Source organism: Kwoniella mangroviensis, chromosome 2 (genome assembly GCF_000507465.2).
Source record: "Kwoniella mangroviensis CBS 8507 chromosome 2, whole genome shotgun sequence".
NCBI classification, from domain to species: Eukaryota; Fungi; Basidiomycota; class Tremellomycetes; order Tremellales; family Cryptococcaceae; genus Kwoniella; species Kwoniella mangrovensis.
In genome coordinates, this window is record NC_088828.1 from 1,615,435 (window position 1) to 1,638,830 (window position 23,396).

Consider the following 23,396-nt stretch of genomic DNA (forward strand, 5'->3'; position numbering starts at 1 on the left):
TGTTTACAAATTTGATTGAGTGGTATGTGAGAAGAGGATGGATATGCATCCACTGGACGATGATGATCTTCGGTGTAGTATACAGCTATAGCAAACAAATCCATCCACGGTGTACGGCGGACAGTGAGGGTCTCATACAAACGCGTAACGTGGTAGGATCGATTTGGGATAAATTATGGGAAAATACCCATATCAAGAAAATCATCCTGCATTCAAAGCTATGACGTTTTGGCAGGTGGCACGCAGTTGACAGAGAGGAAAAGGTGGAATGGGAGTTCCCGCCCTTCCTTCCTTGTGGTGTATTTCAGAAGGCTCCACGATCAAAGCATTGATGTCCGAGGTACATGGTCTAGATGCGTAGATACTCACAGCAGCAAACATGGCATTCCGATGTATGAATGAGCTTTCAAACTTGAGGTCAGACAGGTAATTGATACGGAAATAACGATATCGTTTCATCACTTGAGCATATGTCCAGGTGAACGTGCCTATATTGGATTAATGGTCCTGTCCTGTCCAGATCGACTTGTCAGATCTAACGGTTCCACTTTCATGCAGAACCATGGCGAATATATCGAATAGGCAGTAAGGGGGAATGAAGTGGCAGAGAAGAAAACGACCGAAGTCATCGGTTGATAATATGGGGCACCACATGATCCAAACTTCGTGTTTTGATGTTTCCTCTGAATTTCAAGAGATGCCATGTATTCCTCAACGAGTACCAAGCCCAATTGAAGAAGGGTGAACATTACTTTTTCCTGCGTGGAATATCGAGATATACCACGACCGAGCTAGTCACTTCTCGACATCGACTCGGATCCCACATTGAAACATCTGTTCAACTCGAATAATCAGTGGAAATGGAAGATCCATCAGGTTGGTCATTGACCGAATCTGATCCTCAGGTATTCACGCAGCTATTGAAAGATCTAGGTGTGAAGGGTCTACAAGTTGTTAGTATCATCTTTCACCAAATTAGATCACCGTCACGTCCGGATCAGAAGAATGGTAATTAAGCGCATGGATGCTCATTCCTCTTCTGCAATCTCGTAGGACGACCTGTATTCACTTGACGAAGCTACACTGTCCACACTCAAACCTATACATGCTCTTATATTCCTCTTCAAGTATGTCGAGCCTTCTGCGAGTGAATCAGAGGGGACGAGTGGCGTGGAAGTAGATCCCCTAGATACGGGTGTATGGTTTGCCAATCAGGTAGGTTAACAATAACTCTTATTTGTGGTACGAAACGAGCGTAATCATATAAACGATTGAGATTATGCCTTGATGAGTATCTCGCTAATTCCTGTTTCAACTTTTACAACAGGTCATCAATAACTCTTGTGGTACTGTGGCTGCCTTGAACGCTGTGAGCTCCTTCCCACATGGTCTTCCAATCACATGGATCTGAGGCTGAAATTGGTTTGACAGGTTATGAACATCCCCACTCAGGAGTCTCGACATCCCGAAGAATCAATAGGACTAGGAGTGAGTAGTCACCTGCCATCTCGGCTTCTTCACACCAAAACTCAAAACGGCTGATGATTAGTGTAGGAAGAATTAGGTAATTTGAGGGAATTCGGAGCTGGTATGGAATCGCTAGAGTGAGTTGGACTATATTCAACCACCTTCAGTTATCTCCATACCAGCCTCTACATTCTCAATCAATCCGATCCGATATTAATTGAAGTTCCCTCTCGTAGTCTAGGTCATCTGATATCTTCCTCGCCTCATATCCGAGAAGTCCATAACTCTTTCTCCAAATCTTCCCCTTTCTCAATAGATCCCTCCGCCTTCCCCGAAAGAGAAAAAGAAGACGCTTATCATTTCATTACGTACTTGCCTATCAATGGTATATTGTACGAGTTGGACGGATTGAGGAAAAACCCAATTATGCATTCACCGATAGATGAGGAGAATGGCGATTGGCTGAATAATGCTAGAGAGACTGTTGAAGGGAGGATAGCGACTTATCCACCTGGTTCGGTGAGCCATTCTACTCTTCAAATTCCCACATAAGGATCCCCTTCATACCCAATACTCGATCAATTGCAATTGCTGATGAGTTTATGCTAATCTAATTTATCAGTTGATGTTCAATCTCCTCTGTATTCGATCATCTCCATTGCCCCGACTTCAACGACAACTCAATGATCCCTCGACAAACCAGACGGAGAAGTACCAAATTCAAGATCAACTAGAACACGAGTTGAGTAAATCGAATAGAGGGAAATTGGAGAATACATTAAGGAGGAATAACTTGTTGCCCGTCGTGTTTCAGTTGTTCAAGGGATTAGGGGAGAGTGGTCTAGCTGGTGAGTCAGATAAGTACAGGAAAGACATACAGAACCACAATATGGACCGCTTGATTGCAAATCAGGTAACACAATGAGTAGCGTCGCTGATTACTTCCACCTGTTGATCGTTCTAGGTAAAGCGGTGGAAGAAGCTCGTGCGAAAGGTAAAGAAAGGAGAGAAAAGAGGTCAGCCAAAGGTGAAGAAGATGATTGAAGATGATCACTGCATTTGTATACCTGTTTGAATTGGTTTGATACAATGATCAACGGCTACATATCATGCATAGCTACATAGCGCTCATCGTATATCGACAGTGGTACAGAGATTTGTTCTTTCTGAGACGAAATGAAATGAACGGAACGGTTGTGAAAGGCTTGTTCAACCAAGAGGAAGAATAACGACCACGGATAGCTTTGAGATACCGTTGAGCCAACCCCGCTTAAACGCATCAAGGTCTTATGAATGCGTATCGAACAGACACATGTAGTATGTTGTGGCACGACGAGGGTTGACTGATCGGTCATCCACTCATCGCAAGATGTTTTAGATAAACTCAGAATGAGAACACATATTGGGGCAAAACAAAGGTAAAATTGAGCGGAAAACTGTTGCTCTCAATTAAGTCGATGTCGTTGTGGTATCAGTAACCACACCTTGAATGAGATGTCATTTTTGTCAGTACCACCAAAAAGTGATGATTGATCAACGAGACGCTAGGCAAGTATACCTCAATCCTATTCAAATTTCCAATGCATCCTATTCATCCACATTTATTCTATTCCACTCCATTCCAACTATAATCTCTACTCTACATTTCAACCGTTTAGTGGTGAGCGTCAGCCTTGGGCAAATCCTTTTCCAAGAACTTCAAGTATTCCTCAGCAGACTCTCCACCCTCGGCATCGGTAGCGGTAGCAGTGGCCTTGGGAGCTGATCCACCGATGACAGGTTCCTCAGCGTCGAATTTGGATAATTCAGAGGCGAGGTCTGAAGGGAGGGTAGGGGCGGAGGGAGCCTTGGGAGCGGAGTAGGTTCGGACGGATCCTACGTGGGCATCGGCGGACTATATGAGGAGAGGTCAGATGAATTAGTGTTTGAGCCGAAAAGATGCGGATTGATAGATGTTTCGATTTCTCGTTTGTTCATCACGGACAGTAGCGAGAATCATCTGGGGGGAAGGTTTGAACTGACCTTGGCAGCGGGCTTGTAAGATTTAAGTTGGTTAACGTATAAATCTTGAACGAGGTCTGTATGCAGATGAAGATTATCAGTGTTAGTTCTTTGTGATCTCCGATATATCCACAATTCCCTTCATTTTCTACATCTTCTTTCCGTAATTTTTGCATTCCAGCCGCCGACATTCCACCATCCTCTGGCGTCCCAGCATGTACGTAGTAAGACAACCACAACACTCACCCATCTTGACGGCCGATACGGTGAAAGATCGAGTGAAAGAAGGAGCAGCTCGTTGAGCCTATGAGCCATACAAGATGTTAGCTTTCCCATTTCCATTCCTTTTGACATGCCCAAGCTGAAACAGTCTACGCACGGTAAGTCGGAGGATAGAAGCCATCTTGAGTCTGTTTTTTTGGTTTTTGAGTGGTGATTGTTAGGATTGATTGGGACCTTTTGATGATATAGTAGAGGCGGATTAGGGTAACGACGACGACCGAAAGGGTGGAAGGTGAGAGCGAGTGAGAGAGACGGAACAAACGGATACAATCTGAATGGGCATGCCTAGCACAGTTTGACGGCCGAACAGTCATTCCCCATGCCTACCTAAGGGGATATTTGAGTCGGTGACCTCCGCCTCTGAACGCGTCGATGGTCAGCCATTCTTCGTTAAGTTGTAATGTCGTCACGTCCATTCCACCGGACATTTCAACATTACTTTGTTTTCAACTCAATCCTTACCCTCGACAAGCTTCAAGGTAAAGCACAATGGGTATAAAAGGTAAGCTAAGTGATTGTGAATCATTTGATGCCTATAGCTAACTCATATCCTGCCTATAGGTCTCACCGCTCTGTTGAGCGAAAACGCACCAAGATGTATGAAGGAACATGAGATGAAGACTGTATGTAGAATATTAAATCAGCTTCCTCCAATGCCATGAAAGCCTAGACATGAAAGCTGACCTTTCATATTGTAGCTCTTTGGGAGAAAGGTAGCTATTGACGCTTCCATGTAAGTTGCTAATCCTTGCTTCGCCTGTTCTCAGCCAAAGGAAGGAAGGAAGGAAGGAAGGAAGAGATGGTCACCCGATAGAGATTTCCATATGATCTGATCATTGATTCGCTACTTTACTGATCTCCATACGCTTCACACAGGTCGATCTACCAGTTCCTCATCGCAGTGAGACAGCAAGACGGTCAGATGTTGATGAATGAAAGTGGAGATGTAACCAGGTGAGTTTACCCAGCACGACGAAAGAGCAAGCTGGCATAGCGATGCAAGTCTCTGGAAGCTGATAATATCTTATAGTCACTTGATGGGTTTCTTCTACCGTACGATACGAATGGTAGATCACGGTATAAAACCATGTTACATCTTTGATGGCAAACCACCCGAATTAAAGGGTAACGTTGTGAGTAGAAGTTCTAAACATTAGATGACCTTTCAATCATTTTCCAACAAGAGCTACGTCACTGACCATATACTCTACCTAGCTTGCCAAGCGTTTCGCTCGACGGGAAGAAGCCAAAGAAGGTGAAGAAGAAGCCCGAGAGACTGGTATGTAACTATCTGAACAGCTCGGTAATCAACCTTTGGGCAAACATATAGCTGATTTCAATCGTCATGAACAGGTACCGCCGAGGATATTGATAAGCTGGCTAGAAGACAGGTCAGAGTGACGAAAGAGCATAACGAGGAGTGTAAGAGGTTACTGGCTTTGATGGGTATACCGGTGGTGACGGTAAGCTAGCTTATAAACATCTGTATCCCCTTCTGATATGATAGCTGATTCAATTTCACACAGGCGCCAGGAGAAGCTGAAGCCCAATGCGCTGAACTTGCACGAGCAGGAAAAGTCAGTTGATCGGTACTTGAGGTTTCCACGGCCACATAGTTGATGAACTCCTTGTAGGTATACGCTGCTGGCTCCGAGGACATGGACACTCTTACTTTCCATACGCCCATCCTCCTCCGACATCTTACTTTCTCAGAAGCCAAGAAAATGCCTATCTCAGAAATCAATCTGGATATAGCATTGCAGGATCTGGACATGACCATGGATCAGGTGAGCATCTCCCTCTCCAACAGAGTATGTATGAATGAGCTAACAATGAATCGCAGTTTATCGAATTGTGCATTTTACTTGGATGCGATTACCTCGAACCATGTAAGGGGATCGGACCCAAGACCGCCTTGAAGCTCTTGAGGGAACATAATGGCTTAGCGGGAGTAGTCAAATTTGTAAGAGGTAAAATGGCAGAGAAAGAACAGGAGAATCAAGTGATTGCGTCTCAGCATGACGACGATGATTCGGATAGAGAGAGCGAAGAAGGTGGGGGAGGTATGATGGTGAATTCAGATGGAGAGGAAGTACCTGTCAGTAGTCCGGTCAAGAAATCACCAGCGAAGAAAAAGAAGAAAGTGACTAGTTCCGGTATGCAAATTCCTGAACATTGGCCTTGGGAAGAGGCCAAACAGTTGTTCATCACTCCTGATGTGGTGAAAGGAGCAGATCTAGATGTGAGTAACAGAGCGCGAAGTCACATAAAATTTCAGTATGATAGGCTGATATGAAGTGATGATTTATACAGCTCGAATGGAAAGCACCTGATGTAGAGGGATTAGTAGAGTTCCTATGTCGAGATAAAGGTTTCAAGTGAGTCAATTATAGTTAACACCGGTAAGGAAGTCGAAGCTGATATATGTGTGATGGGCTATAGCGAAGATAGGGTCAGAGCGGGAGCAGCCAAGTTAGCCAAGATGTTGGCAGCTAAACAACAAGGTAGATTGGATGGTTTCTTCACCGTCAAACCGAAGCATTCGGGCGCAGCGAAACCAACTGCTGGAGGAAAGAGGAAAGGCGATGAGAAGGATAAAGGCGGAGCTAAGAAGAAGGGAAAGAAGTAAAGATTATAACAACACCGGGCGTCAAGACTGAGATGATTTGTTTTTATTGTAACTTTATAATTCGAGTAACCTATGCAATAAAACCAAGCAATCCAAGGGTTTACGTTTATATGATTGCAAATTGATCGAATTTGGCGAGACTATGCAAATCCATCAAAAGCTAAATATACTCTTATATATAATTATGAAGTAGATCATCTCACTACCAGATCATTTCACTTGATGCCTCGAATCACGCACTACCTCTTTTCCTCCTCTCCTCCTCCCAAGCTTCCCTCCCATCTTTATACTCATCGAATCTAAACATCGGTAAATCCAATAACAAGCTCCTCTTCAACCACTCGGGGAACCTAGCATATAAGGAAGGAGGGAAAGGGATGACTATACTTGTTCTTTTGAGGTATGATTTGTAATTTGACCAAGTATCATTTTCAGCTTCAGGTAACGAAAAGCCCCTTTCCCCTGCTGAAGTGGAGTTGGAGGAAGAAGGGTAAGACATTAAGAAGTATTTCTTGGCTGTCGGTTTTTCAGCTGTAGGCAAGCCCGAGGCGAACAATAGAAGGACCATGGTGAATAAGGGTGATAGGATGGCGGCGTATTGAGCGGATTTGGCTGATTTGGGTAAAGCACCGTTGGTGGTTGGTGTCACTGTTAGGTCACAGATATGTCAGCGATTGTGATTTTGATTTAATGGGCTCGATTGTCGAGATATATACTCACAACAGAGTAACCAGAGACCCCAATGTAAGGTTATTTCACCAAAGTAAGGGGGATGACTGAAGGATTGATATGGCGCATTCAGCTGTGCTTTACTAATCTTGATACTTAGTTGAACTAGACTCACCGTGAGAAATACCATAATCCTTTTGTACAGGGTTTACCTTTAGGAGGTTTCGATGATTTGAACATGTACTAGTGATAGACAAGAAGGTGATGAGCTATTATGTCCTCGTTCTGCGAGGAATCGGATGTCGGGTCGCCTAACGACGAGTACTGCTACTGATACTCTCAACGCACCTTCTGTATATCACCTACTGCCTCCCAGAACAACCCGATAGCGAACAATATAATCCCAATTATATCAGTTGCTTTTCCAAAAGACGGATCCCCCGATCTGAATGGGGAAGATACAGCAGGTGAATTGAGGATGACCACTGGAAGAGCTAAAGAAGCATGGACATGATCTCAGCTCGGTGACATGATGATGTGACAGGAAATGCCATCCGTCAACTCACAAACCACCCATACCCAGACTATCTGTCCTACCCAGAACCCAGCGAATTTGAAGAAATGATTTCTGATATCGTCGAATCGCGTGTCACCTATATCATCCATCAACCGTCAGATGATCCCTGATGACGATCATATGGAGCAGGATGAGAATCAAGCCGACTCACTGCCTGTCTTCAGTACTCTGAACAAGAGGAAACCTGCTAATCTCGCTGCCCAGAGCATCGTTAATACCGACGCCCTTATCATACAATAAGTATCAACGTCAGTGTGCCTTCTTCAGCCGTTGCCGTTGTATAGATAAGATATAACAACTCACACAATGTTCCTATAAAGGAGACACATTCGCCATGAGTTGGATCAGCAATTCGTACCAATGATGTAATTGAGTCATGTTGCGTTCGACATGTCTTACCTGGCTGTATAAGCTATAAAGACAAGATGAATGGACGATCAGCCTTAGTGTCATGGGATACATCACGATCGTAGGGAGAGAGAGGGCACCACTCACTACCACCTGTAGTCAGAGTGATCAAAGCTAGTATGAAGAAATTTGAACCTCCTGTGAAGCTATCCAATTTAACCGTGAACTCGTAATCAGTACCCCTTCCACTTGAGACAGAAATGGTATACCACTCACTCTGTCACTTTATCAAACTAAGGTTATTTCAATCATCCAGCACGACATGGAGATCAGCACAAGATCAAAGCATCCCTCCATATAGAGTACATCTCTTATACTCTCAATTATACTTGATATGTACTCACCTTGAATGTCCATGCTATAGCAAATCCCAACATCTGCCAAGCGAGTGTGATCAAGAACGAAATAGTGAGGTTGTACTGATCTATGATCTGATACGTGGGTGACATCTTGTTCTATATCTTGTAACAATTGTGAAATTCGTCTTGGCAAACTCGGATTGATCGATGTAGTAGTTGCCCTGCTTGAGTTGAAGGTGTGAGGAATGCAAGTCGTAAGTAAGGTCGATAATTGAGATTCGGTCCAAGCTGATTTATGTCTACAGTACAAGTATCCTCCATTCGTATCCACTTACATATATATATATATCTATCCTGATCAATTCCAGTTGAACGGTCTCCAATGACCATGGCCGTGACCATTAGTCACCCAAGTATGAAAACGAAAACAGCGGTGACATAATACTTGCCGAGGGGTGATGTCAACAAATGTTGATGTTGTCGATCGATCACGATTCGTCACCAATCAGGCACGTGTTGGATACTACCGCCGACATCGGTTGTGAAATCTACCTACCCTCGTCAACTACTAACAAGGGGATATGCATGCAATGGTTTTTAGCAGAACCAAGTATCTATATGAATAAGCCTCCTCATCCTCATCCTCGTCGGATTTTCATAACATTCGTTCGTAAATTTGTATCAGACAGAAAAGAGTCAACACATTAAAAAGCCCAAATGGAGAATACATATGGTAGCTTTGGGATACCGCTCAACTCCAAACATCAGTCATGAGTCGCTGTGATCGATTCGAACATTAGCTCTGTTTCGCCGAACAAGCTGACCAAAGTAATACTCACATTCCTCTCCTTGAGCATCTTCAATTCTTTTACACCTTCAACTTGAGCACTTCCACCTTTAGCTTCACCAAGCATCTGGGTTAATCTTTCTTCCACAGCCTTCGACATGCTCTTGGCATCACCACAGATATAGATATATGCTCTTTTGTCCACTATGAGCGGTGCAAGTTCAGATCGAAGATCATGGATGAGATCTTGGACGTATACTTTACCTATAACAAAAGAAGATGACCGCGAATCAGCCAAGATAGCTTAGCAGTGAGAAAGTTGTATTCAAAATTGTGAACTCACTTCCATCAGGTTTTGTCATTTCTCTTGAAAAAGCAACTTTCATTCTAAACACCCCTTTGAGTTCCTTCTCATACTCTGGCCATTCATCTTTGTACAAGAAGTCCTCATTCGATTTCCTACATCCGTAAAACAAGTACATCGGTGCCCAATCTTTCAACGCGTCAGGTCCATTCTTCTCTATAGCCTTTCGAGCTAGGGCGATACGTTCTTGTACGAATCCTCTGAATGGTGCTACACCCTAATCGCACAATCATATCCACATCAGCGACTAACACTTGAATTCACAATGTAGAAAAGGAGTCGACTCACGGTACCTGGTCCAATCATGATAATTGGTACTTTAGGCGAAGTAGGTAATCTAAATGTACTTCTCCTAACATGTATAGGAACCTTGTAGACATTTTCTTTAACATAACTATTTCTAGGTCCAGCCAACTTGTATGAAGGTACTTTCTTCATCGTGACCGATTCAAGTGCATTATCCTGTTCGGATGCAGGTGTGTTCGCTCCCGAGTGAGCGTGTTTCACATTCAATATGAAATTCGTACTCAGACCAAACACCCATCGAGGTTCATGATGATGAACGGGTGAAGCTGCCGATTGGTATTTGAGGACGACGGCCGTAACGTGAATAGCAGTAGGGTGTAACTTGGATGAAGATGAGATGGAATAATATCGAGGTTGTAATCTTGGTATGGAAGACACGATCCTATCGAATGGGATTGGCCATTTGGTCGAACTGAAAGCATTATCGCTATTGGCATCTACAGAATCTCCTACAGCCGCTTGTAAGACTTCGGCAAGTTTCAGAGCTGGACCATCGATTTCTGCGGCATACAAGTCCTTATTCGTTCCCCATGCAGTTAATTTCTCTCGAGCGGATTCGGTAGGAGCATATCTAGCTAAGAAAGCGATAGTTTGTCTTGAGGCTATAGCGGAAATATCCAAATAATGTCGGAATATCGCATCGTATGTCGCAGGAGTAGGGAAAGGGACTTTTGCCAAAGCAGGATCCAAAGATTCAATATCGATTATATTGAATCTCCTATCTTGTGAATCTAAGCCTAAGACAGATAACATCCGATCCACTTCGATATCGGGATTCGAAGGCCAAATTCCGACGTGATCACCATGTTGGTAAGACATTCCTGAACCGGTCAAATCGAATTCGATATGAATACAATTTCTATCACCACCGACGGTGAAAAGTTCTTTTGAAGCTAAGACAGGGGCAGGGTAAGGGTTCTTGATACCGTATCCACCAGAGGGGGTATTGGCTCCACTGGCAACTAACAAAGCTCGTGGGGACAGTTCTCCATGGAATACTTTTTCAGGTGGATGATCTGTTATTTCAGTGACCAAGAAATCTGCTACATCACCTGAACCACCTTCTTCTACACCCATGATTTTCGAGAACGATTCCCACATTGGATCTTTCCATGCCAGATAATCTTCTTCCATAGATTTATCATCATCACCTTCACCTCTTTCTCCAATTCTCCTTGCTCCCAAATCAATCAGTCGTTTATCTAATTTTCTGGCCACTTCATTGTAAAATTCATAAGTCTTATTTCCCAATCCAAAAATGACATAGTTCAGGTTTTCCAATTTACTTTCACCAAGGGAGAATTCAGGTTCAAATTCAGATATCAATTCCATCAACCCCGCTGCGTTATCTGTAGGTTCACCTTCACCGTATGTAGCCATGACGAAGAATACCACTGCGTCTGAAGGGATCTGGTCTAAGAGATTCATATCGTGTTCCTCGGGATCGCAAACCAATGAGGAAAGACCGAATCGTGATTTGGCTTCTTTTGCAAGTCGGATGGCGTATTCTTCAGCTGTTCCTGTTTGAGATCCGTAGAATATGACAGCGCGTTTTCCCTATAAGAGTATCGAGATATACTTAGCATTTGGTGGGTCAAGATGGACGATAGAACACTGCATTGTAGAGCTAAGAGTAAAAGATACTCACAGCTCTTTCCATCTTCTCTACAAAGTTCCTTGGATCACCCTCCTCTTCAACCTTCTTAGCTTTACTTGAAGCCGAGCCATTCTGCGTCGAATCGGCGAAAGGTTTACCACCTATGAATGGCAGTGATTCTCTGAAGAAGTACAAGAGGGGAAGGGAGACGGTGAGGATGATAATGAGGAGATCGAGTTGAGTGGCCATGGTAGGCATTTTGTTATTGATTGATCGCTCGGGCCAAGCCAAAATACCAATGATTGGTTTCTATTGATTTTTGACAGCAGATGGAGCTATGTGCTAGGCCGATCTGCACTGTGTCTAAGAAAAGGATCTCCTCAAGATTAGGATGATCTTATTGTAGACCGTATGCGATGGTATGTACAATCTGTAGATCGCGATGCAAGCAACAAACTGGACCGGCCGAAGTCTGAGAGAGGTGACACGATGAAATAGAAGTTACAAATACATGCAACTGAAAAATCGGATGGCGACGGACCACAACAAAACCACGTAAGTTGTGGTTCAGGGTAAAACACGTGGGGGGAGATCAATGCTCAAATCTAAATGTTGAATTATTGTGATTGATACATCACCAGGCAACGAGCAACGAGCTATTCATCGCATGGACTCTTCAGATTCACATCAGCGGGTGCCATCGGATCATACCGAGCCACTGTTTTGCGGATGATACCCAGTGATTGATTATGAGTAGTCTGGATAGTGGCTGTCAAAGATTTACTTATGGGTGTGGGGACATTCTTCATTAGTGCCACCCTTCGCATGATCTTGCTCGTCCTTGGATAGATAGTCAGATCGGGGGACAAGAGATATCATATCTCAGTGGGATACCCAAGATGGATCAAACGATGATCATCAAAAGCACTGACATACGCCCCTGATCGTGACTATTCAAGTTATTTGTACCTACACTGCCCCTTCCCCACTTTGATCGATCTGATCCACTAATCTAGACCCTTCGTCAACACTACCATACCTATACCCCGTGGATGCCGACCGGCGGCTTGCGAAAGATCTCGAGACTCTCTTGCGCGTCAGTTGTCCTTCATATATCTTTTTCAACCCTTTCGTCCTGCAAAAGCGCCACACAAACCAAACTTAGCTCAAAGGTATCTTATAACTTTATGAAGGATGTTGCTCACTTTCTCGGTTTATACGCTGATCTTATCACTGGTATACGACTAAACCATTCATAACTCCATGAGCACATCCCTCGATTATGAAAAACGAAATTTCTTACTAGTGTGACGTACCTGTGCGTATCTACGTAAACATCCGTTTCATCCTGAATTCCATTTTATGAGTTTTGGTCACCTTGTATCTACGTTGATAATGTGTCTACTCACGATGATCTCTTTCCCTATCAATTCCTCCACTACGTCTTCTAACGTGACCAACCCTAGTATTCTACCTCCCTCACCTGGTGTTTCGGTAATGAGTAACATATGGCTACGACCTGTCTGGAAGCTATATTCCAAAAATTAGTCAATCAGTGGCCATTCATCTTCGAAGTCGAGGAGCGAAAAGCCCACTATGCCATTGCTAAATATGATACTTTCGGTCAGCACGATTTGACAACTGTTTGGAAGATGAAATCTGGTGTTGTGATTTGTACTCACCTTCAAGTAATGGTAAATCAGGTGAGCATTGAGGCAGGACTTGTGAGACCAGTCTTGATGCTGGATGTAGATCTGTAGGATCATATGACACCAAGCTTCGTAGACTGAAGCCAAGCAAAATCAGCTCCATCAACGACTTTTCGTTACATCTGGAAATACAACAATCCACTGAACTCACGTCAGACATCCTCTGAGTGTAAGGTAACATCCATATCAGCAGACTCCCAAGCGATTGCGACCCAGAACGACTGGCTCACGTATAGGTTGAAGTTCGAGCATCGTACACCGGTATACGACTATATCCCTTCTTTAGAATCTATCAAGCACATCGACGTATCAGTACATTGTATATGTCATAATATGGTCTTTCCCGTCAGACTTACTTCCGAAACGAGTTCTTCATCCTGGACCAATCCATCATCAATCAGCTGAATGCCATCTGTATATGAATGGTGTGAAAGGCTCAACACTACTCACGACGATCTTGTCCGACGACAGAGTGTACATATCTTCCCTAGCCGTCTGAATCATCCCCGGTCCCGAGACATATCAGATAAAGGCATGACCGGAATTTGTACATGGTGACATACCATGACATCTCCAACTTTTTTGTTTGAAAATTCCAATACACTCCCCAACAATCCCAATTCATCTTCGTTCAACTTATCTTCCACACCTAGACTGACGAATGTTTTTAGCTCGGCTTTTCGGTAGGTGACTGGATCGGAATGTTTCCCAAGGATATAATCGAGTATCTATATGAGGCATGTTAGATCTGTCAGCAGGAAATAGGGTATCGATCAAGGGAGCTAGGGTTGACTCACCATTCCTATAGGTTTGGCTATCGGGTACATGAGTATGATCAGGATTTTGATGACTGGTGTGAAAGTTGATCCGATCGCTAGACCATATCTATCGCATATCGCTGATTGGAGAGAGAAAATACAGTACCTTGTCAGTACAGTATGCGTACTGGTTGAATGTTAATGCGAAAGGTTGAAACTTACATTGAGGTAGGATCCTATTTGATTATAATCGATCTCATCAACATCGATTCATGACTCATGTTAGGAACAGGTGAGAGTTGGTGCGTGAAGACGAATGCTCAACTCACTCTCCGAAGATAAGCTAGTATCATAATTAATGATATCAGCTCAATAACTCTATATGACACATGCAATATATTTTGAGAGTTGAAGTTTTCTCAGAAACGAAATCTTTTAGCAATACGTATAGTAAGTTAGTAAGTGAAACTCACAATCAACAATGTAGATCCTAAAACAGCTATCAACCCTCCTCCAACCTACCCCAACCGTATATTCAGCTCCATACCAAAGCAGTGACTCTGACTCCCTCATAGAGCTAGGGCATGAAGATACACCAAAATCAAATCTCACTTACGATAGAATCCAAGAAAATGGGTAAAGAAGTGTTAATCAAAGTGTTCCCCAATAACAACACAACCAACATGGTATGTTTCCCTTTACCTATCAGGTTCAACACTCTTGGAGCCTGTTTGCGCTCTTCGGGCGTACCGGAGATGGCTAATACCTGGAGGTTCACCTGTAGGAAGTGTTGGATTAGTAAGAGTATCTTTTGCTATTATGTTAATCTGGATTGAAGGTGATTACATCTAGAGGAGATAGGATAGAAGGAGTCAAAGATCAAAGTATGAACAATATATAAATGTATAAATGTACTCACTGTATCCAGACCCATTAGACCTAATGTCAATCCCGAAAATACCCCTCCCAGCAGTACCAGTCCGACAATGATGAGGATGTACCATAGAAAGAGGGTTGAATGTGGATCGACATGGACGTGAGGTTCGGTTTGGACTGGTGGATCTACGCCATACAATTTATATAGGATATACGATATACATTTGAGTAAGCCTTTTGATGAGATAAGCTGCACAAGGCAGATGGACAAAACAACATTATGATAAAGTATAATTATGTGATAATACGAGTAGTAAGAGAAGATGAGATCTTTTGATTACTCACGATTGAAAGTAACATTCTTCAAGTGATGAGACGAAGTTATTGAAACCATCTCGATCCTCTTCTATTTTTATCCTCTCTAAAACGGCCGTATCGAGGACTTTGAGACTTATGTTCTGACCTTGACCTAGCTTGTCTTGTCTTTAATGTGATTGAATGTTCTTTTATCCCCGTATCTAGTCGAGCTCGTGCGGCCAAAGCTAGATCATTCGATTTCTAAAGCTATGATGATAAGTTATCTCAAGTCGTAAAACTTGCTCATCCCCTCCAAGGAGTATTGAAATAGTCGTAGATGCAATGAAAGAATCTAATGGATACCTGATGATTCATACATGCTCTCCATCATGCTGAGTGATTAGTGAGATGTTTGATTGGCCTAGAGTGAGATGAAATAAAGCTCGTGTGATATACGTTCATTCGAAATGGATCATGCACGTTCGTTATTTTTTATCGTTGAAGTGATCTTGGACTGCCGCTTAAAGTGATGACCGGATGGTACACACGCCCTCTTTCTGCTGTAATACTGGACTGTATGATGTTCAAAGACAGGAAAGCAAGCAGGCAGACAAACAAGCGGAAATCATACGTTCGTTCACTTGACATAATATGAAGATGCATATGAAACTACTTCATCGCCCGAAGGACAGTTATACATGATTCTGAGTAAACTATGAATCCGGCCCATGACACTATATTGATCTAGGCAGTCGCGCTGATCTCAGCAGCAGCTTTAGCATCCGATCCTCCAATCTTGACCTCTCCAGCAATCATGTTAGATCCTCCCGATCGACCGAATTGACACTCGTTGACGAAATCAGTGAACATCTATATCAAATACACGTATCAGTATTCATGCATCGGTTACATACTTTTCGATTTTACTTAGATGGTGAACTCACTTCGATGGTATCTAATGGACCACCAGCAGATTCAGGATGGAATTGTACGCCCCAAACTCTTTTGCCGCTCTCTGGAGTGGAGATGATACCCTCCACAGAAGAATCATTACAGTTGATGAAGAATGGTGCCCAACCTTCTGGGAATTCTTCAGTCAACTTCAAAGCGTATTGATGGTTTTGTGACTATATCAACAAACATATCAGTGTTCTGGTCTACAGGTATTTGATGAAAGATCTTTATTTTCACTCACAGTAACATAAACTCTTCCAGCATTGATACTTCCCGAACTAGCCAAAGCCAATACCGGTTGATTATGACCTCTATTTCCGAAAGTCATTCTGTACGCTTCCAAACCAGCAGCTAATCCCAGAACTTGATGTCCCATACAAATTCCGAAAATTGGTTTATCCCACTGATCGATGGTTTCCCTTACCCTAAGGGCAGTTTCCATAATCTGCTTGGGGTCACCTGGACCATTGGATAAGAACAATCCATCAAATTGATCTCTGATCGAATTAAAGTCATAATCCCATGGTAAAACGGTGACCACAGCTCCTCTTTTAACCAACGATCTGAGGATATTCGCTTTGGTACCGAAATCCAATAAGGCAATTCGTGGTCCTTTACCTTCAGCATTGAGAACGTAAGGTTGTTTAGTCGACGCTTGAGCAACTAAATTTTCCGTTGATGGATCCCAGAATTCGCTGGATGCTGGAGCGGGTTTGAGAGATTCATCACCTACTGCCAATCGACCGAGGGTAGTTCCCTGATCTCGAAGGAGAGAGGTGATAGCTCGAGTATCGACACCGGTTATACCTGGTACGTCGTATCGCTTACACCACTCGTGTAAGGATTCGACAGCTTTGTAGTGGGAGTATTTGAGTGCGACGTCAGAGACGACCACACCAGTACATTGGATTTTCTCTGATTCGAGGTATGGGATACCTGGGAATCCAGGTGGGGAAGAGTTGGAGGGAACACCGTAGTTTCCGATCATTGGTGAGGTGAAGACGAGGATTTGACCAAGGTAGGAAGGATCGGTCATTGAGTCGGTGTCTTAGTTGGGCGGAAGGCGAGGCGAGTTAGCTTAGTTGTCATTCTTCTGGTTCCCAGTCTGATTCGACTTGTTGGTATGTGAGAATTGTCAACTCACAAGAAGTGATACTGGTACTGAAAACGGTTTCACCAAATTTAGAGTTCTCACTACCGAAATTATGCCCATGGTAACTTTGACCTGATTTCAAGTGTAACACCGCTGGGATCTTGGCGGGTAAGACTGGAGTGTACAAGTTGGTGTTAACGGGAGTAGCCAAAGTTCTCTTTGGTAGTGAGAGTTTACTGGAAGAGCCAGTTTTGAGGGCTCGGATTGATCGAGCGATTGACATTGACATTGTGTTTGAATTTATTGTTTATGTTCTGGTTGGTTTGAAGTGATGATAAGATGTCTTGGCTCAAAGGGGAAAATCAATTATGTAAAAGAGTGAAGACTTGATCAGAAAGGTAACTGCGAGGTGAACGAAACACAGTTAGCTTATCAGTCCAATCTTAGGGAAGACAGAGAACACAGGTAGGATAGTAGAGATAGGTGATAGTCGCGTCAAGGAGATCGAGTAAAACAAGAACAAAATGAGGTGGATTGGGATAGGAAGAGAAGAGTTAAACCATGAGACGATATATAGGTCTCGCAAGAAAGTAACACCCACTCGTCAGAGGTTCTTTCAGTCCACAGCATTCGACTTAGCGTTGATTGTAGATTGTTTGTTGTATCAGAGTGAGCTTTGTTATCTTCTCTTTATTGCAGCGAAGGGAGAAGATATCCTAGATTGTCAAAGACTTGTTTGTGGTGGATGGGATTGTGGTGATGCGGTTGAGTATGAGGAAGAAGAAGGAAGAAGAATGAAGAGATAACGAGGTGATGAGGCGTTTTGTATGAGAGGCCTTTTTTCTACCACTCACGACTCAGAAATCAATTCCCAAATTAAATTTCAATTTCAATTTTCGATCCCTGAATCACCTTCTGTCACTTATCACCGCCGGGATCAAATCGACTGACATGTAACCGAATCCACCCCACCCATAGATAAGACAGCCAACAAGACATAAACATAGATACATCTCATGCATCATCTCGTACGTAACCCATACAGCAACTTGATCCATATCTACAACCAATTCATTCGCATAATATCATCTCATCTATCTATGTACTCAATCCATCAGATTCACCAGATCTGCAAATGCATCTTTCTTCTGTGTCTGCTGTGGCTGTTGTTGTTGTTGTTGTTGTTGTTGTTGTTGTTGTGATCTTTGATTTTGTCCATTTTGTTGAGGCTGTTGCGGTTGTAACGAATATCCAGGTATGGAAGGAGAAGGTCGAGCTGGTTGCTGTTGGAATCCGTAATTAGGTTGTTGTCGTTGAGACGGTTGTGATTGTGATTGGTATCCACCAAATCCACCATTATAATTCGGTTGTTGCTGTTGGTATTGTTGTTGTTGCTGGTTGGGGAAAGATGAAGAAGACGTAGGAGTATTGAAGAAATCCATTGGGTTTTGTCTCTGATGTTGTGTGTGTGAGCCAAATGCTGAAATACCACTTCCACTCGGACCAGCAGCGGGAGAAGGAGAACCCGAAGGACTAGGTGCAAAGAGATCGAAAGGTAATCCAGCGGCGGTCAGACCTGCGTTATTCGATGTGTCGGCAGGTAATGCCAGTCCACCTCCAGGGACAGATGAAGATGGTTGATCATCATCTGCAAAAGCATCGAAGGAGATGAGATCGGCTGCTTTCTTATTGGGGTTGTTACTATTTCAGAAAATAAGGACGATATGTAAGCTGATTTATCTCTGACAAAATGCACAACAACTTACGCTTCAACAACAGCCTGAGCTTTCGTCCAATCTCCAACTTTACAAGCTTCGAATCTTTCCAACGCGGTGTTGATCAGATCATTGCAGAGTAACAATCGGTCTGTACGCATTTCGATGAGTTGACAGTCTTGATCAGCCGCAATATGCGTGATGAGGTACGTGAAAACTCACCCATCATTCCCTCTCTCGATCCATCATCATCCTCAATCCACTTCTGAATCTTTGGTCTCGCACCTCTACAGGCCGCAGCCACTTGATCGTAGACGTCTCCTTCCAATCCTACTTTCTCGCCTTCCTTGGCGTTGTTGAGCATATCATTGAGGAGTATAGCTTTTGATTGCACTTTGTCCAGTTCAGTGAGAGTTTGGGCAGCGTAGTCGGGTTGTTTCTCGGGTTCCTATCATCAGAGCATAGCGGAATCAGCTCACTTCAAACAGTCAATCTGACTGAAAGTTGAGGATTGAGGTGATGATGGCAGTAGTAGAGAAGGATGATCAATCGGATTATAGAAATACTCACAGCACCAGCCAAAGCTTTCATCAATTCCTGAGCAGCCGCCAAATCCCTCGGCGTACCTCTTCTAATCAATTCTTGCAATTTCTACGTAGACAAGAGATACTGATCAGCTACTTGCGTTGAAATTATGCAAGGGAGCTCGCAGCTTACAGCGGACTTAGCTTGTCTATCCTCTTCTTCTAGCTCCTCAGGCGATTTGAGATCCTGCAACATGATTGTTCAGGTACCAGCTCGCATGAATCGGTGAATTCACAGCTCACCTCATTGGGATTAGCAGACGCCATCGCTCGAGCAGCGTCGAACGATTTGAAGCGATAGCCTATTACAAAGTACCATTGTTAGCTACAGGGACAACAGGTGTTGGTTGGACAGCTCACCTTTATAGCTCAATAATCTGTGCATATCTCGAATATGTACTAAATCATCTTTATATTTCGAGTGAACGCATAGTGTATTCTTCCATTCATGTATCATCTGTAATCACACAACACAATCGAATGTCAGCTATCACCACTCCCCGATCCGTTGGGTTATACCTTTGTCTGTATATAACTCACCTCCAAGATCCTACCCATGACTCTACCAACAACCATCGGTGGTCTCTCGGGAAACCTCCTAACCAATTCATTGAGGAATTCCTTGGTACTAATCTGCAGATGTACCGGGTATCCACAGTTCTTCACCAGGTGATCTAATACTGCTAGAGCTATGATAGCTTCATTGGGATTACGTGAGTTTATGTGTGGTAGTAGACCGTGAGTCGCTTCTCTAGCACTATGGTATTAGGATAGGAGGGTGATCAGTAAAGGGCAATTGATCGATAGCCAATGAACAGCTTCGATATGACGAACGACCTGAACACATTTCGACTCACCTGTTTGCCTTTCGGTTATTGATCATCTCCGCTAGTTCTATGTTAGCAACGTCATTAGGGGTAGGTAACGTAGGATCACAGCATTGTTCTGTAAGGCCACTTCACAATTAGCTAACAATCGGTTGTGGGTATATGATTATACGTACCGACTAAAGCCTGAACGGGAGTGAGACTCGACCAAGGTCTAGAAGCCATCATGTTGTTGGTGTTGGTGTTGCCGGGAAGTTGAATCTGACGCTTTCCGAACGAAGGCGAAGACGGTGGTTGGGCTGAAGGGGGAGAAGACGAAGAAGGGGAGGGAGAGAAGAATCTCGAGATTGATATAGCTAAATTTGCGTGTGCAGGATCCGTCTTGACTATTCTTTCTATGTGGTCATGGGCCTATCATCGAGTGATAGAATGATGATCAACCTGAGAGGAATAGATGTCAAAGCTATGTCTTATATAACTGTTAGTGCACCGGGTCAACGAGGACGTATGATGTGTTGATGATGATGCACCATGCACAGTGCTAGTGAGTACACACCGTGGCATGGCGTAATACTATACAGACTATCGACGGGATCAAATTATGCCACATCCAGTCCCACTCAAATACTTTGTTCCGATAGGTTAAGGAGCACACCTCCAATCACCAACCACCCATTCCACTGTTACTATCCGCTGTTAATTGTTATTGTTGTCGAAAGCGCAATATCGTCGTTCCCCATCCTCGACAATCAGGACGACACGTCAAAATGGCTTCTATACGAATGCGTAAGCTGTTCTTTGACTGAACCCTCTTCGTCGTCAGCTGACAGGAGTGTATCTCGTTGGAGTAGAACCGGTCCTTCGAGGTAAAGGCGTCGTAGGAAGAAGATCAATACTTGCTACTCGAGTGAGTTTCGGTATCTTCACAAATTATTCAGAGCCTTATATCTGATATCTGGTGTCTCGATGTTTTGTCAATAGTCTGCCCATCAGTTAGTAGTAACCTCTTCACCCGACCCTTCTCACACTCCTAAACCAATAATCAAATATGGACCACCTACCGGCGGACGATCATCAGATTCAGGTCATACGGTTACTGTATTTGGATGTACTGGGTTTTTGGGTAGATACTTGGTACAGAAATTAGCTAGACAAGGTACACAGGTGATCGTTCCTTACCGTGACGAAGATGAGAAGAGACCTTTGAAGATTATGGGTGATTTGGGTCAGATCGTTCCTATGGTGAGTTTGGCGTTTAATCTGACAGAACAAGTCACAGTTAGAAGTAGTGTAGGCGTATTATAGGGAGTGGGGAGATATGTTCACTGTCAAGAATCACTGGATTAGGTCGAGAGAAAGACCTCCAGACGGTTCCATCGAGTGCAGAACAATCAATGATGGGAAATCGATTAGAAAATATGAGGATGTGATTGCTAATTCTGCTGGCTTTTAGGAATGGGATGCCAGGAACGCAGACCAGATTGCTGAATGTGTCAAACGATCGGATGTGGTGTATAACTTGGTGGGAAGAGATTGGGAGACAAGGTGAGTGAGAAACCCTATATAACTTTTGGAGAGCCTGTACTGAACGGTTATGATTCACTTGCAGAAATTTCAAATACGAAGACGTAAACGTCAAGTGAGTAGATATTCCATTTGCGACGCAATGAACATTCAAGACTGACGACAATATGTTTTTCTGTTTCATCTCATCCAGAGCCGCTGGACTTATCGCTGAAGTATCGGCATCCCTCAATGTCCCTCGACTCGTCCACGTATCTCACCTCAACGCTCACCCGGACTCCGCATCTGCTTTCTATAGATCGAAATATCACGGTGAAAGAGCCGTCAGAGATGCTTTCCCCACTGCTACTATCGTTAGACCATCTCAGATGTTCGGTTATGAGGATTGGTTGTTGAACGCTATTGCTCGTAAGTCCATTCATATTCACTTATTGGAGCATTTGACAATACAGCTTGCTGGCACAGACTTGCTTATCCCAAATATGTTCTCATGTAGAATATCCAATTCTCTTCAAACTCAACGAAGGAAAGACCAAGATCCTCCCTGTACACGTGATGGACGTAGCTGGTGCACTTGATCTCATGCTCAACGCCCCAGTTACAAGTGTAGCATCTACATTTGCCCTCCCCGGACCAGTCCTTCATACATACAACTCCTTACAATCTCTTATATCATCAATCACTCTCAACCCCATTTCCACTGCTCCCACTGTACCTAAACCTTTAGCTAAGGCCGTTGCTACAGCGTTGAACAGGGGGATCTGGTGGCCTACCGTTTCACCTGATGAGATTGAGAGAAAGTACATTGATGATTTGGGTATCGAAGCTTTCCAAGAGTCTTCTGATCTATCAAAGATTCAATCGGGTTGGGCGGAATCGTATAAACCTGAGATGAAGGGAATAGACGGTGAAGAAGTTAAAGGGTGGAAGGAACTTGATATGACTCCTGATCCAATTGAAGATCATGCGATCAAGTATCTAAGAAGATACAGGGCAGCGTGAGTCATATTACTGTACAAGACGAACTTATGCTTATGGATGTTTGCTGACCTGTTGCGCTCAATACATATACAGCACAAGTTACGACATACCTGTCGAAACTGGAAAACACAAACCTCCAAAGGCCTATCACGTCCTTCCTTAGAAGCACTCGTGTAGTATAGTGTGATGTATCGATTATATAGATCGAAGGGATAGAGTATATCATAGCGTATATGCATGGTCTTGCCATCGAGTCTATAGCAATGCAGAATCTACTGTTGCAGACGGTATTCGTCTTTTTGTTTACCGATTCAAGCATGATCAGACCGGATTGCATCGTTGAAAGCCATGATCAAAAAGCTGTAGAGATGAATGGTCCGCAACATACATTTATACGCAAAAAACCCGATCCTATCATAATCGAACAAGTATCTTCGTGACTTTGGAAAACACTTTGAGACTTGTTCAAGAAGGGCCCTCTAAAGGTGCTGTGTGTAAGATAGCAGAAGAATTCATCTTACTTGCCAACTCGTCATGAATGGACGACATACGGCATCTTCCACATTTCCATATGCCTCGATATAAAGTCTCAAGCCTTCATATAGGGTCTAATGTAAGATCTCCCCTCAAGTATATCGGTTCGATACCCCTATCAGCTATCAGAAAAGAGGAAAACCGGAGAGCCGAAAGAG

General features: G+C 43.5%; 9 protein-coding genes across 9 annotated transcripts; 3 read left to right on the top strand and 6 right to left on the bottom strand.

Moving 5' to 3' along the window:
• Positions 1 to 860: 860 nt before the first annotated feature.
• Positions 861 to 2,511, top strand: I203_107468 (uncharacterized protein; the record flags this gene model as incomplete). Its single annotated transcript, XM_065518192.1, has 8 exons — positions 861 to 953; positions 1,054 to 1,215; positions 1,328 to 1,369; positions 1,432 to 1,488; positions 1,555 to 1,604; positions 1,704 to 1,986; positions 2,090 to 2,315; positions 2,432 to 2,511. The coding sequence occupies 8 exons, from the start codon at positions 861 to 863 to the stop codon at positions 2,509 to 2,511; spliced, it is 993 nt and encodes a 330-aa protein (XP_065372922.1).
• A 610-nt stretch (positions 2,512 to 3,121) lies between these two features.
• On the bottom strand, positions 3,122 to 3,871 carry I203_107469 (uncharacterized protein; the record flags this gene model as incomplete). The annotated part of the gene is made up of 4 exons (XM_019145551.1): positions 3,122 to 3,361; positions 3,490 to 3,545; positions 3,715 to 3,772; positions 3,848 to 3,871. 4 exons carry the CDS (start codon positions 3,869 to 3,871, stop codon positions 3,122 to 3,124), a joined length of 378 nt encoding a protein of 125 aa, XP_019005370.1.
• Positions 3,872 to 4,239: 368 nt separating this feature from the next.
• Positions 4,240 to 6,379, top strand: I203_107470 (flap endonuclease 1; the record flags this gene model as incomplete). The annotated part of the gene is made up of 12 exons (XM_019145552.1): positions 4,240 to 4,252; positions 4,312 to 4,373; positions 4,449 to 4,483; positions 4,627 to 4,704; positions 4,781 to 4,883; positions 4,966 to 5,029; positions 5,104 to 5,213; positions 5,277 to 5,327; positions 5,385 to 5,537; positions 5,594 to 5,992; positions 6,064 to 6,128; positions 6,193 to 6,379. The coding sequence occupies 12 exons, from the start codon at positions 4,240 to 4,242 to the stop codon at positions 6,377 to 6,379; spliced, it is 1,320 nt and encodes a 439-aa protein (XP_019005371.1).
• A 232-nt stretch (positions 6,380 to 6,611) lies between these two features.
• On the bottom strand, positions 6,612 to 7,834 carry I203_107471 (uncharacterized protein; the record flags this gene model as incomplete). The annotated part of the gene is made up of 6 exons (XM_019145553.1): positions 6,612 to 7,027; positions 7,100 to 7,155; positions 7,224 to 7,291; positions 7,397 to 7,542; positions 7,615 to 7,701; positions 7,777 to 7,834. The coding sequence occupies 6 exons, from the start codon at positions 7,832 to 7,834 to the stop codon at positions 6,612 to 6,614; spliced, it is 831 nt and encodes a 276-aa protein (XP_019005372.1).
• Positions 7,835 to 9,083: 1,249 nt separating this feature from the next.
• Positions 9,084 to 11,635, bottom strand: I203_107472 (uncharacterized protein; the record flags this gene model as incomplete). Its single annotated transcript, XM_065518193.1, has 5 exons — positions 9,084 to 9,110; positions 9,172 to 9,383; positions 9,463 to 9,700; positions 9,772 to 11,346; positions 11,438 to 11,635. 5 exons carry the CDS (start codon positions 11,633 to 11,635, stop codon positions 9,084 to 9,086), a joined length of 2,250 nt encoding a protein of 749 aa, XP_065372923.1.
• Positions 11,636 to 12,355: 720 nt separating this feature from the next.
• On the bottom strand, positions 12,356 to 15,123 carry I203_107473 (uncharacterized protein; the record flags this gene model as incomplete). The annotated part of the gene is made up of 17 exons (XM_065518194.1): positions 12,356 to 12,521; positions 12,592 to 12,630; positions 12,703 to 12,734; positions 12,796 to 12,916; positions 12,982 to 12,991; positions 13,069 to 13,172; positions 13,326 to 13,384; positions 13,452 to 13,472; positions 13,546 to 13,590; positions 13,659 to 13,823; positions 13,893 to 13,993; positions 14,076 to 14,089; positions 14,183 to 14,196; positions 14,327 to 14,371; positions 14,470 to 14,631; positions 14,773 to 14,915; positions 15,075 to 15,123. 17 exons carry the CDS (start codon positions 15,121 to 15,123, stop codon positions 12,356 to 12,358), a joined length of 1,290 nt encoding a protein of 429 aa, XP_065372924.1.
• Positions 15,124 to 15,770: 647 nt separating this feature from the next.
• I203_107474 (carbamoyl-phosphate synthase, small subunit) lies at positions 15,771 to 17,362 on the bottom strand (the record flags this gene model as incomplete). The annotated part of the gene is made up of 4 exons (XM_019145556.2): positions 15,771 to 15,896; positions 15,971 to 16,153; positions 16,222 to 17,027; positions 17,125 to 17,362. The coding sequence occupies 4 exons, from the start codon at positions 17,360 to 17,362 to the stop codon at positions 15,771 to 15,773; spliced, it is 1,353 nt and encodes a 450-aa protein (XP_019005375.2).
• Positions 17,363 to 18,179: 817 nt separating this feature from the next.
• Positions 18,180 to 20,427, bottom strand: I203_107475 (uncharacterized protein; the record flags this gene model as incomplete). The annotated part of the gene is made up of 10 exons (XM_019145557.1): positions 18,180 to 18,774; positions 18,840 to 18,939; positions 19,011 to 19,236; positions 19,359 to 19,439; positions 19,506 to 19,559; positions 19,616 to 19,674; positions 19,733 to 19,829; positions 19,913 to 20,129; positions 20,230 to 20,317; positions 20,376 to 20,427. The coding sequence occupies 10 exons, from the start codon at positions 20,425 to 20,427 to the stop codon at positions 18,180 to 18,182; spliced, it is 1,569 nt and encodes a 522-aa protein (XP_019005376.1).
• A 539-nt stretch (positions 20,428 to 20,966) lies between these two features.
• On the top strand, positions 20,967 to 22,867 carry I203_107476 (uncharacterized protein; the record flags this gene model as incomplete). The annotated part of the gene is made up of 8 exons (XM_019145558.1): positions 20,967 to 20,985; positions 21,051 to 21,106; positions 21,181 to 21,441; positions 21,653 to 21,744; positions 21,809 to 21,838; positions 21,917 to 22,131; positions 22,220 to 22,721; positions 22,798 to 22,867. 8 exons carry the CDS (start codon positions 20,967 to 20,969, stop codon positions 22,865 to 22,867), a joined length of 1,245 nt encoding a protein of 414 aa, XP_019005377.1.
• Between the last annotated feature and the right edge of the window lie 529 nt (positions 22,868 to 23,396).